Here is a 16,686-nt window from a genome sequence, read left to right on the forward strand (position 1 = left end):
GAAAATGTAGAAAAATATTACAGTTCGCGCGAGGATGTTCAATTTTTTTATTGGTAGATCAAAGCACTTTGTGATATTTTTATTAAACGAATAAAATAAACGAGAAGTGAGATTATTTGATCAACTTGAAAAACTTTTCATTTAGAATCGTCGATCTATAATACGAATTTGATATAAAACACTCGCGAGACGAGATCCCGCGATGGTTACGCTAGTACAGACCGAAATCGTGTCGTTCACAATCTTCGCAAGTACGAACTGGACCTCATCTCGTAGCACGTTTGAAAACACGTGAGCCTGTAACTCCCACTCCTCGAAAAGTCACCTATATCGTTCTAGGTAGGAGTCTATCCCCTCCAAGCGACCATTTCACTGTCACGTAACAACATAGGCGATTAAAATAAACGGTCTCTCTCCCCCCACCCCTCGATCACTCTACAAGTAGTCACGCTCCATCATTCTGCCTATCGCGGGAATTTCATCCTCTGCGATAACGACTCCTACGGCAAAATTATTAACTATCAGTCGCGTCAGCGCCAATTTTAAAACTTCTTCATTCTTTTTTTAAGATTACAATTATGTATGCATTTATATTGTAAATGAACGTTATTATCTTCTATGAAAAATTATAATTGTAGATTTTTTTTTTTTTAAGAATATTAATGAGAAATTTTGTAAAAATATTTCTTATGAACTAACATGCCATATAAATTGTAGTAGATTAAGAGTAATAAAACAATATAAATAAAAACAATTTATTGCTTGCTATAAATATATATATATATATATGTATGTATGTATGTATGTATGTGTGCGTATACACATATTATACACAATATATACATATATATATACACATATACACATATATACATATATATACATATATCACACACACACACATACACACACACACGCACACACACATGTGTGTGTACACTGACAAAAATATTTACCTTTACTTAATTATAGATATATCACAGTTTTCAGGTACAATACGCCAAACCGAGACTTTCTTGTATCCTGAAATCAAGAAGAAAAAATGTAAGATATTTGTATCATTGATATATATGTAATAATATATATTCAGTCCAGTATATAAAAAGAGTAAAAGTCTGTAATTTTTGCATATTGAATATGTATTTTATAATTTTAAAATAAGTCACAGTTACAGTCTGCCGAATTTCTATTGCGTATAGTCGTAAAGTAAAGTAAAAGTCTAACACATGTGGTGCAATGTGAACCATGACAAAACATACTTGTGCGTTGATTTACTAGTATTTGACAAATATGTCCCATGATGTCAAATGATGTATTTACTTTAGCTTTGAAAGTATATGATGTTATATCCTCTTAAAATTTCACTGCAGTAAGCTCAATAAATACAACAGTGATATTTTTATTAATTTTTTTTTTTATGTATCTATAATGAATGTTACTAAAAATTTTATTATTAATTTTTTTATAGACACTTTGGGCGAATCATCATGAATTTGAAACATTTATATAACGTGCGCCAAAATAATTCTATATATAAAATCTTATGAAATATTTCAACATAATATATTTTTGTTAAATTCGCACATCACATGATATTTTGATATCACATATTGACGATATTAGAATATTATATATCTCTGAATATTAAATAGATGCATTACACTTCATTAAATTAAGTTTATCAAATCTTATTGCAGTGAAAATTTTTTGGGCATGTACAGAATTTAAGGTAATTCATGTTACGTTTCATACGATATCCCATTATTTTAGACAAGTATACAAAACTTTTGTGTAAATTACAAAATATATCTGTTTTTTTTTGACTAATTCCACAGCACAGATATATGTGTATATATATATATATACATATATACACATATATATATATATGTATGTATGTATGTATATATATATATTTATAGGGGCCTGTACGAATGATACTTTTTCATTTAATAACATAATCTGTTATGCTTCAACACAGTTATCAATTTTACTATATAAACGTATATATATATATATATATATATATATATATATATATTTATTTATTTATAAATATATATATATATATATATATATATATATATTTATTTATAAATATATATATATATATATATTTATTTATTTATATATATTTATATACAATAATGTATATTGTTATTTAAATTTATTCCATATAAATATATATTTGAATTATATTCTATTTCCAAAATCCATGCATTTTATAATAAATCGCGTTTCTAAATTTTGTCTGAGTTGTAAATTTATATAGAAATAAACAATAAATTTATATAGATATACACATTCCAGTAAGAACTAAATATTAATTCTTAACGAATTACTCATAATATTTTAATTGCTCGTTCGTATGTGAGTTGTAACTTTTAGCAAGAATTTATAAATCAGCATGCAAAATATAACACACAAATTGAACATACATTCCAAATGTATATAATAATAAAATTAAATAGATAATTAAGATTACTTAATATTTTCTTAGACAATCTAAATCAGTTAAAAATAGAGAACAAAAAATCAGATATAATTGCAACATTTCACGTATATGCAAAGATAAAGGAGAATTAAAGTAAGATTGAGAAACCAAAATATTCTTTTCAAAAAAAAAAAAAGAAAAAAAAAAGAAAAGAAAAGAAAAGAAAAAATACAGCATGCTTTGATTTATAATTCGCATATTTTACATATATTTTTATTTTGAACAACTGTGTTGAATGTAATTTATGGAATGAAAAAAAATGATATCTATAATGTTGCATTTCTATTGATAAATTGAAGTTACAATTAAATCATTGCAAGTTGTATCCTTCAATTAGGTAGTTTTAATAATTAAAAAAAATGAAACAAACATATATATATATATGTATGCATATATATATGTATGCATATATATATGTATGTATGTATGTATGTATGTACGTATATGTATGTATGTATGTATGTATGTATGTATGTATGTATGTATGTATGTATGTATGTATGTATGTATGTATACATATTATCATTGGATTTCGAAAATAGATATTGTTTTTTTATTAACGTACTGGCAATTTCAGTAATAGAAAAAAAAAGAACTAACGTTAAAATATATTTACAATCGAAATATATTTACGTCTACACACTATGCTGCCTGCATTTTATATGGGCAAAAATATCGATGCAATAAAATTTATTAATAGCTTCGGAACAAAATTGTTTTTTTTCTTTCTTTTTTTTTTTTCGCAAAGGCCTGTCGAAATAAGAAAATAAAAATGGGAAATGTATGTGTAACGATATGTAAGGATAAAGTAAAGCAATAGTGAAGTTTTAGTAATGTAGCTGCGAACGTAATCAATAGTTAAAGTAGATAGTTGTTGTTTCCTTGGATGCAGGCCCAACGTGGTCAAGTGAGTCTTAAAATTCGTCTCTTTCGTTGCGTGCGTCCAGCTTGTGTATACCAGTCAGTCTGTGAAGATAAATAGATACATTACATCTTCTTTAACTTTTCAAAATAAATGTATCGTCAGTTATAACGTCAGGGAGTTATAATGTAAGTGTCTTTTTGTCCCAATCATTCTTTCTTTCAGTTTGTCTAACGTTCAGCTTGTACTTACACAGTACACAATAAGCTTAACGTTCGTCTTCGTCAACTCTTAATCGTTTTCTACGATCATCACCAACGCTTCGTTCCTCTGCCTCCAATACTTTAAGACGAGAACCACATATTTCTTGCCCATGTAGAACCTACCAAAGATCTTATAACTTAATATCTAAACTGTCTAATGTTCGAAATTCAAATAAAAGCATCAAATAAAAGAAAGAAGAAGAAAAAGCAATCTTTAAAAAAATAAAAAATAAAAATAAAATTATACCTCAATAGCTTCGTCTGCACTCGCAATGGTCGCATATTTGGCATAACCACAATTTTTTCCCGGAAGCATATATACATCTATTAAATTACCAAACCTACAAAATGCATCTTTCATAGCATATATAGGTGGTACGGGTGGACCACATACGATGAAACATCGTTTGGCTACCTCTGCATCCACATTTGCCATTGGTTGCGCAGGTGGTAACTTAATGCACATTGTTTGCTCTAAGCCTAAAAGCGAATTCATTAAATTATTATGAATAACGCATAAAACGACATTTAAATAAATAAAAATATTTTATAATTTTTAACTCACTTGGTGCTGTTAATCCTGCTGCCTGAATCAAAGAAGTAGCTTGAGCAATAGTTTCAGCTAAATGTGCTAAATCTGTTCTTGCTGGTGTAGCTGAATTAGAGCTAGGTTTTGTTGAACTTTTAGATGACATATTACTTGTATCAGGTTTAACTATCATTCTATGACCTGGAGGATATTCAAAGCCATGAAATTTTTCCCTAGCATATGCTGCTGCATTTGGATTTGAATACACCACAATGGCTTGCCCTCTTGGCATTCTGTATCTCGCATCTGTTTTTAAATGACAATAATCCATACCAGGTACTATGTCAAATAATTTCCACAATTGGTCTTGATTTAAAGCTGGATGCGCAATAACTTGCAATTGAGTATAACCTTCAGGATTCGGATAATTCGTGGCTATATCTAGACTGATGCTACTTTTACCAAAATTAGCAGAAGTATGACCAAGACTATCGTAAGACATAGAAGAGCCATTATTGTATTTAGAATCTATATTTTCAGGCTTCGGTTTCTTTGGTTCTGCAAACACTGCTTTATATTTCCTATCGCATTCTTCGAATGCTTTTGCTGCACTGGATACTTTTTTAAATTTTACATAACCAAAACCTTTAGATTCATTTGTATTACGATCTTTAACAACAGTCGCATATTCTATTTGACCAAATTTAGAAAATTCTTGTTGTAATTCACTATCGGTCATTGACTTTGGTAACACACAGAACAATCTGACCCATCTTTCCTCTTCATTTGTTTCTCTCACAGATCCTTGATCACGACTGTAATGATCAAGTAAAGATAGATAAAGATAAGATTTATAATGGTGGAAATACTAGAACATCCCCTTTATTTCTGAAGGTAAGAAAGTTAGTTTTCTATATTTGTATATTTATATATATCTATGTATATATAAATGACATATGTCTAATTAAAGATAAAATTGAGACAACACCGACAGAAATACAGAAGGGTATGCACTTATGTCAGATCTTTCAAACATATACCGTTTCACTTACAATTAATTACATCAAGAGAATAAAAGTAAAATTTAGATTATCCACTGATACGATTGATATCTATTATTGATTTTGAATATATATATTTATATATTGCATTCTTGCAAGTTAAATAAGATGTATGCAAAATACTTTTTCATACCTTCAAAAATAAATGTTCCACATATAAGCATGACCCTTTAAATGAAATTAAACAAGGAAAATCAAGTTTGAAGAAGAATATATATCTTTCTGTCATACTTTGAAGCGATCATCACTTTGATAGGTCTTCCAACCATGCCCAGCATTTTGCCATTCATTTCCTCCAATGCAAATGCAGCTTCTGACGTCTTGGAAAATTTGATATACGTAACCCCTATGAAATTGTTTATTTATATAATAACATCAATATGATTGTTCACAGATCAAAAGAAAACAAAAACTTTAGCTGTCCTTGCGATTATGACGTCAGAACGAAATGAAATTATTAAAAAGTCATAAAATATGTTAACAATGTGATTGATAAAGAAAAATATTAAATGTATCATCGATTAATTATTAGAAAAGAAGAAATATTACCTTTATTCTCGCCAGTATTTCGGTCCTTAACGACCCAGATATCCTCGATCTTGCCGAACTTCTCAAAGGCTTTCCGTATGTCATCTTCTTCGAGAGATTTGTGACAAATAACGAATAAACGCGAATTAGGCGGATCATCGTTCTTTGATCGCGGATCCATTTGAGAATAAAAATCCCGTTCTTTGTGGTCTACCATCATACAAACGAAATGGACGCCGATCTGCGGGTGTACGCCTATGTATGTCTACTGTACTCTGCAGTGATGCCAGATGTAATGAACAGGTTCGAGGCGCATGCGCAGTAATATCACGACGTTCGTCGTACCTGTTCACGTCATTACTAAAATATATTCTCTATATTATTTTTCAACGTAAATCATTTAGATCTAATATTGATCATATTCAAAATTATTGCGTTTATTGTTTATCCGTAATCGATGACTTCATAAATTCGTTTGTTTTTATATCTTTACATTTCATTAATAAATATATTTATATGCCGCGATAATCTCTATTTTCTATGTAATAATATATTTTTTTGTCTTTTGGAAAGTGCAAGTTTCCTTTTAATTATTTCTTTTTCTTTTCGTTTGTTTTTTTTTTTCTTTTTCCTTTTTTTTTTTTTTTTTCTTTTTCTTTAACAGTTCAACCTCCTGACACACTTTCAAATTTCAAACACGTTGACATCAGATATCCTCTCTTATTAAGCAATCACTTAATAAAACAGTACTCTCTGTATTGTAATTTAGGATTACACAATTTTTCACTACCTTAAGAGGTATCGTTCCAACTTGAGAAAGACTGATTTGATAAAGGCGCCTCCTAGTGTTATTGTATACAAACTTTTTTCTTCAGGGCTGTAACGAAATAAGAAACTGTCTAATAATGAATACATAATTTATCCAAAAATCTAATGCGAAGCAAATATATGCATGTGCATGTGTACATAAAAAAAAAAAAAAAAAAAGAAAAAGAAAAAGAAATGGAAAAGAAAAAAACAAAACGAAAAAACTTTATAACCTTTATATTTTCTATTAAAATATTTTTGTGCATATATAAACGTTATAAAACACCCATAATCATTCCGGTGAAAGTATAAGTCTGCTCCTTTCAATTTTATTGAAGGAGCAGATCATCTCTCTCGCATGGATTGAAAATGTTCTTTCACATTGATCAATTTTTTTTTTTTTTTTTTTTTTGATTTAACAAGATCACTATATCATCATCGAATATTACTATCAGTAACATTGGCGTTTAACACACATATATTAAACCAATCACTTTTGAGCTTATATCTGTCATATTATTCACATAATATATTTATTCTTCGCATTTACTTTCACTTTAATCATTCATTAAGATATCGCTATAAATCTAATGTTTAAACTGACTGATTATTTTTTTTTTTTTTTTTTTTTTATTTTTATTTTCATTTTTCTCGTTTCTATCTTTCCGGTCTAATATGTTACTTCTTTTTTCTTCTAATCTTTCTATTTTTTTTTTCGTGCGTGTCTTATACAGACCATACAGTCAATTTCCATCACATTAGGTTGATGACTATACCGGATAACGGTCGTTACGTTTTCAAGTAAACTGTTTCGTCCCACAAAAGCATTGAAGAAGTCATGCTCCGATATTTTTCCGGATGTAGTACGTTAGTATGTTAGACGAAAGAGAAATATGGATAATAATATACTGCATATCTCAAGAATTGTCGTTTTCGTATTTTAAGTGAACGTAAATATGATAGTTCTACTTTCTTCTATTCTCTTCTTAATCTTTTCTTTTCCTTTCACTACAACTTTATTCTTTTTCTTTTATCATAGTAAAACAATTTTGTTATTACTTCTTGTAGCACACAAGAAAACAATATTTTTTTACATTTTTACATATATTATTTACATACATCATTTACTTTTTATACATTATTTATATCATTATTATAAAATACGAAAGTTTCAATTAAAGAGTTCATATTTCGCGCCAAATCAAAATAAACACTAAATATATCATATTGAATTTATAGTTCGATTAAACGACATTTGATATACGAATAAAATCATACACGTTCGAGCAATGATATTATTTTGATTATATCAATTAAATTTTATATAGAATTTTTCTTGAATTACCATAGAAAATAAATATCTTCGGACATTATTTACGTTATTATTATACAATTCGAAAGTCGCACTATTAACGAGTTTGAATTTCGCGCCAAACAAGAGTTAACACCAAAAATCATATTACATTCACACTTCGATTGATATATTTGATAAGATGAACAAATCTATTTATGTTTTAAATATAACACTACTTTGATCATTATTTATTATTTTAAAATTTTTACATATAATTTTTCTCTCTCTCTCCTCTCTCTTTCTCTCTCTCTCTCTCTCTCTCTCTCTCTCTATATATATATATATATATATGTATATATATAAAATTAAATTGATCGCAATAAAATAGTATGAATTTGATTCAATTTATAAATGAAAAATTTTGAATCGTTGATAATACGTAAATAATTAAGTATTATTAAATAATTAAACCTTGATAAAACCTTATTAAAAGAATTAAGCTTTCTTATTTTTCTAATAAAACGGAAATAAAAAATAGAAATAAAAATATAGATAAGTTAAACGCAATATACTTTTACGTTTACATGGTCGATGCATTATAACGTATATATTTTCATACTTACTGGGCAAGAAATATATATAGTCGCGTACGATTCATGAGGTAATGAACAAATTAAAGAAATAGAGAGAGAGAGTAAAGGTCAAATGTTTCAAATATATTACTAATAAGGAAAGTAAGCAAAAGTATGAGTTTATCCGTAGAACGAAGTTCGGAAAATGCGTCAGATTTGCAACTTGAAGATTTTATAGAAAAAGAAAGTCGAAGACAACTATTTCAGGTTAGATTTTTCGTTTTTTTATCAACTGTCCATATCTAATTATTGAATTTGTCCATTTTGTTATATGGATTTGATAGCACATCTAAAAACGTGTCATCAGTTGTTTTATCTGCTTGGATATAACTAAAATGTTATTTAATAATTAAGTACAAAAGTTCATTGTATTTCTCAATGCTTCTTTTATTTAAAAGGTATATGTACACACACACATATATATATATGTGTATATATATATATATATGTATTTTGTTTTTATGATAGATTTTTATAGAATAAAATATAGATTAAAATCAAATGTTATATGATACATAGTTTATAAAAATATGCATATTTTATTATTTTCATAGAATTTAGCGCTTAATCTGACAGACATTTGCTGGGAAACCTGCATTGATCGTCCTGCACCACGATTGGAAGCCAAGATAGAAAAATGCCTTATGAACTGTGTTGAACGTTTCATTGACACAACTAATTTCATTACAAATAGATGGGAACGTATTGCTTTAAATAAAAGTTCTGATATTGATTTGAAATAGACTATCTGATATTGATTAGAATAAATAAGAAATTATACAGTTTACAAATGAATATAATTACTATATTTGTTTGATTAATCAATCAATCAAGTGTCACATTTTTAAGAAAGAACTATATTATAAAGATCATAATTAAAAAAATTTCAATGACAGTATGTTTTCAAAAGTGAGAGAACTTTTTGGTCGCCATAAACGGAAGTTTATATATGGGGGTATCGTTATTGGAGGTTTTATTTTCTTATCGCGTTATACCCAAAGGAAAATCCGAGAATGGCAGGAAAAGGAGATCAAAGAGATGTTGGAGAAGACCCGACGACGTCAATATTTTGAAAGTACAGAAAGAACATGTAATCAAATGATTCTTCCTCTTGCATCTAATTTAAGAGAATCTGTAACAAAAGCTTTGGATACTACTTCTATAGTGAACAAACTCAGGAATGGTTGCGATAACAAAGTAGCATCATGGAATGAACTTAAAGTTTTAGCAATTTCAAGATCAGCTGCTATTATCTACTCTCATGTTATGCTTGTAGTACTTATTAGAATTCAATTTAATATAATGGCAGGCCATATGTATAAAGAATCCCAGAAACTAACGGATAATATCAAAGAGAACGATGAATTGCAAACACAATATATGTCCTTATGTGGTCATTTCATATATGAAGGCATACAACAATTGTGCAATATTATAAAAGAAAAAGTCACTGAAATAACAGCATCTATATCTTTAATAGATAAATTATCATTGAGAGATTTGGAACAAATATATTGGTCCGTTGTGTCCTCCGTAACTGCAGATGATAGAAATCCAACGAAAAATCTTTCAAAATATATGCTACCATCACAGTGCGAAGAAAAAATGAATGGATCTCTATCGAACATCATTTATGAGACTTTAGATCTATTGGAAAGCGAAGAGATACAAGGGTTTATGCAAAGTAATATTCGAAGTGGTTTCGTCTTACTAATGGATCATATATCAGAATTTTTTAATGCTAAAACGAGTAATGATAAGGATACGAGAAATGGCGTATCAATACCAGGGACCTCGAATCATAAAGATATACTTTGGACAGATTCTGTTACCACAAAGATTTCAAAACATTCAGATTTTATTGATATAAATAAAATCACTATGCCTATGGCTAAAATAATTCCAATAATAAATGGACAAATTCCAGATCAATCTAAGCCTAGAGATGTATCTACAGTATGGCTGCAGCGTCTTATTTTAAATGATGAACTTAAATTATTTGGGGCTAATATCTATGAAGCATTTAGTTTCTAAGATGAAATATATTATAGAAAAATAATTACACTGAATTATCTATACCAGCACATATCCACCTGCAATAAATATATATTGCATATATATATGTGCTGTATATTATATATATATATATATATATATATATATATATATATATAAAATATTACACAAAATTTCCAAATAACATATAAATAAAAACTAATCATTCTATCTGTTTAATTTTATGTACGGTCATGTCTCTGGTATATTATTAAGTTTATTTTCGTTAATAAATGCAATTGTATAAAGATAAATAAAAATCTAATATTTCTTTATCTCAGATAACATATTCCCATAGTAACGCGTCATGTATATATATACATACATACATATATATATATACACACATGTATATATACACATATATATACATATATATATATATATATATGTTTATTCACAATGTGTGCGAGTAGGTGCAACCCTGCGCATGCGCCAGAAAAAGAAATATTACAGCGAGTTGACTAATCAGGATAGTCCGTGGTTGTTGATAGTCTTGAAGAGAAGCTCGCGCGTGCGAGAGAAATAAAAGGATCGAGCATTGCCGCGTTTATACGCGTTATGATTATTACAAATAAATACGTATAATACATTATACTATATTTATAAATGTGTGATTTCAACTTTCTTTACAACGGCGATCAATTAATTAACGCAGTGATCATTTTTATATACTACGGGGTGTAAATTTATATTTGACGCATTACATGGACTACTAGATTGAGGAAATCTAAAGAAATTAATTCGACATCATTTTCATCAGAATTCTTCGTAAGTTCTTAATAACAAATAATAATATATAATTTCTATATTTTCAATTAAGCCTTCTATGTTGTCATAAACATTTCGAGACATTACACACTATAGTATGCACACAGTAGAAACAATATTAACTTCTACATATACATATGTAAACACATGTGTGTGTTTACATATCCTAAATATGATCATTCGGTATCACTATACATAAACAATAAGAAATAATTAAAATATAAATTATTGAAGTATAAATAATGATATGTTTCAAAATCGGAATAAAATGAATTTATGTAATATATTATGTATAGTTACAATGCATCTTTGAACACAGTATTTTTATTATTATTATTATTATTTTTTTTTTTTTACTGGTATTACTGTTATTATTATTATCATTATTATTATTATTATTATTATTGTTATTATTATTATTATTATTATTTTTATTACTGGTATTACTGTTATTATTATCATTATTATTATTATTATTATTATTATTATTATTATTGTACTTTTTCTCATTTCTTCATGTCATTTATTTACGATTCCTTGTGTACTGTTATTTACACCCTTAGAAACTCAAAATATATATGTGTATGTAATTTTTCGTTTATACACGTGGCTATAGCAGTGCAATGACCTCCGAATGTATTGCCGTCTCTACAGAGGTTTTTTTCGGCAATGGATGACTCGAGGGAGAAAAAAGGGAGGGGGAAATGCACGTGCCTCGCTTTATGCCCTTCTCTCTTTCTCTTTCTCTCTATATCTCCTGCGTTTGACATTTTCTTACAATATAAAAAAAAAAAAAAAAAATAAAAGAAATCAAATATCAATGATGTACGATTAAATGAATATTTAAATATACAAAAATGAAAAATCGATAGTAAAATTAATATAATTGTTTCCATTAAAATGATATAACGTTTGGAAATTTTATAAAAATTTGTATATTCTAACCTCCACGTTTTAAAAACGAAAAAAAAAAAGAAAGAAAGAAAATCATTCCATTGAAAACAATGATTTCATCCGCGTTAAAAATTCATATATATATATATATATATGATTCCTGGGATACTCAATTTACATGATAAAGTTTGTTAGAACTTCCGTTAAATATATATGTATACGTATATATCCATATATATGTATATATATATATATATATATATATATATATATATGCACATATATATAGATTCTCGATAGGATGTAAAATAGCTCTCGAATGAAAGGAATAAAAGCAAACAGTAGAGAATTATATATTGTGAAAGATAAAAATAAAAATATGCCCATGCTGACGCAATATTTGTAAGAAGAAAACACGTGTATGAACATGTGGTTGATATATGAAATATATAATTCTTTATTTAAAGCTCACTAAGATTTAATAGTTAATACGTAATAATTTATTATATAGTGGTTAAGATAATAATTATACGTATATATTCTATAAATTTTATAATACATAATTGATTGAATTTATGATTTTAACTATTGTAACGTAATAAAGTTCAAATAGAATATGCATAACAGTATCTCGATAAGATGTCTACCACGTGAGGGAGGAAGCACATTGCCTTTTTAATTCTCCGTTACGTAGACCGTTCGCTTTCTCTCTTTCTCTCTCTCTCTCTTTCTCTCTCTCTCTCTCTCTTTCTTTCTTTCTCTGTACTTAACGAAATTAAAAATAAAAAAAAAAAAAAAAAAGAATAGAACGTGTGGCTGCACACCATACGTGCGATATCCAGATGAGTTTTGTATTGCGTCACGTTGACACAATTTGTAATTACACGCGTTCTGACACGTGCTCTCTCTTTTTCTCTCTCTCTCTCTCTATCTATCTATCTATATCTCTCTTTGATCTTATCTTCTATGAGAACGTAACCTATAATATAGTATCATGTAATATATCGAATAATATGAAGATATTTCATTGTATTTTGTATCTTTGCTAACATTATGAAATCTATGTGCAATTATACGTCTAACATATATTACGAATTAAGTTGAAATTGCTCTTGAAGCTGTTGATGATGATGATGATGATGATGATGATGATGATAATAATCATGACAATGATGATGATAATAGTAATAATAATAATATTAAATACAATTCTAATAGTAACAATAGCAATAATAATAATAATAATAATAATAATAATAATAATAATAATAATAATAATAATAATAATAATATTAATAAATATAATCAGTATGTGTATTCATAAACGTTATGAAATTTTATAAAATTAATAAATAACACGTGTAATAAAAATTAAACGTTTAAAAAATGTCTTATGCATGTCTAAAAAAAATATATATATATATATGTATATATATATGTATATATATATATATATGTACGTATCAACGGTGAGACTATACTCAGAGATAAAAGAAAAGAGAAAGAGAAAACTTTTCTTCTTTTTCTCTCTCTCTCTCTCTCTTTTTTTTTTTCCCTCTAACGATACCTTTCTATATTCCACAACTGCATTTATTTATATGTATTCGTATATATGTACGTGTGTATGTACTCTTTGTTGCTGACAGTCGCGTGCATGCGCACGCTTCACTGGCACGTGTATTTCTAGGTTGGTCGAAGCAATGAAATAATATCTTGGCTCTATAATCTCGCACGTGTAACACGCGTTAGCAACTTTAATTCTAATCAGGTTTTCCAATTTGATTAGACATTCTGGAAATATTTTTTTTTTCCCTCTTTTCTTTCTTTTTCCCCCTTTTAAAATTGTTTAATACTCGAAGTAAAATTGACACCGTGTGATTATAGAAACATTAAAAATTATTTGTAATCCATAGATTTTTTTCATGTCTGGTGTTATATATATATATATATATATATATATATATATAAAATTATTAACAATATAATGTGTTATAAATTAAAAATAATTTCTAATCTCCTTTTTCTTTCTCCTCTATATAATATAATACGATGCGAAGGAGAAAAATTTTTGGTGATTTATAAATGTTCTTTTTTTTTTTTTTTTTTTCCTTATGAACGATATAATTATGTGATGTATTAGAGATACTATTTATAATTTATACATTTTTATCTCTCTCTTCTCTTTTTCCGTATAGAATTATAAATAACTATGGCTCCGACGGTATGCTTACCAGAATTGTCAGTTGTAAGAAGTACAGAAAATCTTTATACACGCCGACGACAAAGGGTCTGTCGTGTTATCAAAGGAAAACAACAGAGACTGGAATTAAAGCGATTAACCAATGTCGTCGACACTGACGTTGAAGAATCTGTAACATCTTCGCCCATGAAGAATTCTTCGTATGAAGATAATAATTCACACGAGTCCGTTGACATAAATATTTCATCGTCGAACGTTTCAACAAAAATTTCGGAAAAATTGATGGAACATTGTAATGTAATACTTCCCAGACGTGAAGGTAATTAAAATATAATTTACATTATTGTATCCATCCTATTTACTGTTATTATTAAATTTGTATAGGTGGACCAAAAGTTCTTAGATTGCTTTGAAAATCAATTTATTCTTTTTCGAGATTCTTTATAGTTTAATTTTCTTGTTTTTTCTTTTTTTCTTCCCCTCATATTATAAAACTACAAACTTAGTTTAAAAAATTAATTATAAGTCTAACATGGGATCTTTTTTAAAAAAGCTAGAAACTTTTGGACTTCGTCCCCTATATATATATATATATATATATACAGTTATTGATCATTTATATATGCAGATTTTCTTTCTCTCTTTTTTTTTTTTTTTAATTATTAATTAGGTTTATTCAGTATTGTGGTACGTACTTTGGCTCTCGTACGACGAAATCGTATTCTTCAGGAACGAGTTAATGCCTTACGTGCAGAGACACACGATTTTATTCGATCGGTCTTAAATAATCCGCAAAATAAGTGCAGGCAACAAGAAGATACGATAACAACAACAAGTCGTTGCAAAGATGCGATAGTTTCGTCCTCAACCGAAAGAATTGTCTTGAAGCCAACGTTATCGCATGCCCCAGATTCAAGGAATTCTTCACCGGATATTGTTACGTCCACGTGTCAGAGTCCTTGGGAAAACGAGGATTAATTTAATCTTCAAGATTTCTATGAATATATATATATATATATATATATATATATATATATATGTTTATGTATATGTATATGCATATGTATATGTATATGCATATGTATATTACATTATTTAACGCTTATTTCTTTATTGAAGATAATGAAAAAAAAGGAGGTTACGAGTATTTATTAATTAATTGTGCGTAAGTCGTTCAATAGAACAAGAATGCAAATAAAAAAAAAAAAAAAAAAAAAAAAAAAAAAAAGAAAAAAAAAAGAAAAAAAGAAGAAAAAAGAAGAAAAAAGAAAAAAAAGAAAAAAGTTTTTTTTTCTCACATTAATCATTTCTTTAATTAAAAGTCATAATCATTATTTTGTTTGTTATTATATCTTGTGAAATGACGCTTAGCAGCTTAAAATATTTTCTTTCGCTGGAATTCTCTATTCGATTTGAAAATATCAATATATATATAAATAGTGTATATATATATATACACTTAGTATTAATATTATATTAAAGATTATTTTATAGATATTTTGCAAGTAGAAATGATATTTATTTATTATAATAAAATCAAGAAGCAATGCTTTAATATTTCGTATATGTATTATTTTGTTCAATTATTCATTGATATAATTTATATAGTATTTGATAATAGAGATACGGTATTGAAAAGTAATATTGAGAGAAATATGTGATAAGACTTTTGTATTCATTATCTGTTCAATCAAATTGAATATAAATTTTATATCTAATAATGTATACACTATCCCCTATAATATAATTATGGCAATATCAATCGATATGATTCATTTTTTCTTGTGCTATATTCAATTTGAATATTCTTTAAAAAGATATATAATAAATGAATGTAAGTTTTGATGGTTTATAAAATAATATGATAGTAAGAATATAGCTCCTTTATATATATGACAATTTTTTATATTTTTTATTGTCATATATAACGTCTTCTTAGTGTAGTTGCTAATTAGTCTCATTAATTTATAGAGCTTTAACTTTGACATATTATGAACTTTAAAACTCTACTTTTATATATATATATATATATATAGATATATATACTGTCTTTTTATAACACATTTTACAGATTTGCAGCAATAAAAATAGAATATAATGAATAAAAAAACCCCGTGTAAATTATACTTTCTCATACAATCACAATCTTCTTTAATTTTTTCTTTTTTCTTTACATAAGGGAAATCTAAAGGGTCAAAAACCTTCTCAAATTAAATCTTTGAATTTGTAAAATTGGAAAAAAATTACAAAATTTAATTATATATATATATATATACGTGTGTATAGTTATATATAT

General features: G+C 27.1%; 5 protein-coding genes across 12 annotated transcripts in view; 3 read left to right on the forward strand and 2 right to left on the reverse strand.

The window, feature by feature from the left end:
- Positions 1–3,460, reverse strand: part of LOC124422905 (period circadian protein) — a 24,344-nt gene extending 20,884 nt beyond the window's left edge. For 6 of the 8 annotated variants that reach the window (XM_046959903.1, XM_046959908.1, XM_046959904.1 and 3 more), the window contains exons 1-3: positions 3,342–3,460; positions 957–1,023; positions 1–500 (exon numbers count right to left, since the gene is read on the reverse strand). The exon at positions 1–500 is cut by the window's left edge and continues 345 nt beyond it. The gene's annotated coding sequence lies outside the window, so the exon portion shown is untranslated. The remainder of the gene's footprint in view (positions 501–956; positions 1,024–3,341) is intronic. The other 2 variants (XM_046959901.1, XM_046959902.1) reach the window with 2 other exon arrangements.
- LOC124422907 (RNA-binding protein 45) lies at positions 3,102–6,567 on the reverse strand. The gene is made up of 6 exons (XM_046959914.1): positions 5,759–6,567; positions 5,441–5,555; positions 4,185–4,963; positions 3,867–4,099; positions 3,609–3,738; positions 3,102–3,460 (listed from the first exon to the last, which is right to left on the reverse strand). The coding sequence occupies exons 1-5, from the start codon at positions 5,955–5,957 to the stop codon at positions 3,625–3,627; spliced, it is 1,440 nt and encodes a 479-aa protein (XP_046815870.1). The 5' UTR covers positions 5,958–6,567; the 3' UTR covers positions 3,102–3,460; positions 3,609–3,624.
- A 1,777-nt stretch (positions 6,568–8,344) lies between these two features.
- LOC124422969 (mitochondrial import inner membrane translocase subunit Tim8 A-like) lies at positions 8,345–9,228 on the forward strand. The gene is made up of 2 exons (XM_046960140.1): positions 8,345–8,677; positions 9,025–9,228. The coding sequence occupies exons 1-2, from the start codon at positions 8,585–8,587 to the stop codon at positions 9,211–9,213; spliced, it is 282 nt and encodes a 93-aa protein (XP_046816096.1). The 5' UTR covers positions 8,345–8,584; the 3' UTR covers positions 9,214–9,228.
- Positions 9,229–9,355: 127 nt separating this feature from the next.
- On the forward strand, positions 9,356–10,529 carry LOC124422965 (peroxisomal biogenesis factor 3). The gene has a single exon (XM_046960135.1). The coding sequence runs from the start codon at positions 9,368–9,370 to the stop codon at positions 10,502–10,504; it is 1,137 nt and encodes a 378-aa protein (XP_046816091.1). The 5' UTR covers positions 9,356–9,367; the 3' UTR covers positions 10,505–10,529.
- A 240-nt stretch (positions 10,530–10,769) lies between these two features.
- On the forward strand, positions 10,770–15,683 carry LOC124422968. The gene is made up of 3 exons (XM_046960139.1): positions 10,770–11,296; positions 14,386–14,709; positions 15,061–15,683. The coding sequence occupies exons 2-3, from the start codon at positions 14,400–14,402 to the stop codon at positions 15,366–15,368; spliced, it is 618 nt and encodes a 205-aa protein (XP_046816095.1). The 5' UTR covers positions 10,770–11,296; positions 14,386–14,399; the 3' UTR covers positions 15,369–15,683.
- Positions 15,684–16,686: the final 1,003 nt, after the last annotated feature.

Source organism: Vespa crabro, chromosome 3 (genome assembly GCF_910589235.1).
Source record: "Vespa crabro chromosome 3, iyVesCrab1.2, whole genome shotgun sequence".
In the NCBI taxonomy this organism is placed as follows: domain Eukaryota; kingdom Metazoa; phylum Arthropoda; class Insecta; order Hymenoptera; family Vespidae; genus Vespa; species Vespa crabro.

Bases quoted from the DNA above. Each gene is read 5' to 3' on its own strand.
- LOC124422907 (XM_046959914.1), bottom strand. From the start codon at position 5,957: ATGATGGTAGACCACAAAGAACGGGATTTTTATTCTCAAATGGATCCG. The intron at 4,100-4,184 runs GTGAGTTAAAAA...ATTCGCTTTTAG, and splicing joins AGCAGGATTAACAGCACCAA to GCTTAGAGCAAACAATGTGC. The intron at 3,739-3,866 runs GTATAATTTTAT...GATCTTTGGTAG, and splicing joins GTGCAGACGAAGCTATTGAG to GTTCTACATGGGCAAGAAAT.
- LOC124422965 (XM_046960135.1), top strand. From the start codon at position 9,368: ATGTTTTCAAAAGTGAGAGAACTTTTTGGTCGCCATAAACGGAAGTTT.
- LOC124422969 (XM_046960140.1), top strand. From the start codon at position 8,585: ATGAGTTTATCCGTAGAACGAAGTTCGGAAAATGCGTCAGATTTGCAA. The intron at 8,678-9,024 runs GTTAGATTTTTC...TTATTTTCATAG, and splicing joins GTCGAAGACAACTATTTCAG to AATTTAGCGCTTAATCTGAC.
- LOC124422968 (XM_046960139.1), top strand. From the start codon at position 14,400: ATGGCTCCGACGGTATGCTTACCAGAATTGTCAGTTGTAAGAAGTACA. The intron at 14,710-15,060 runs GTAATTAAAATA...ATTATTAATTAG, and splicing joins AATACTTCCCAGACGTGAAG to GTTTATTCAGTATTGTGGTA.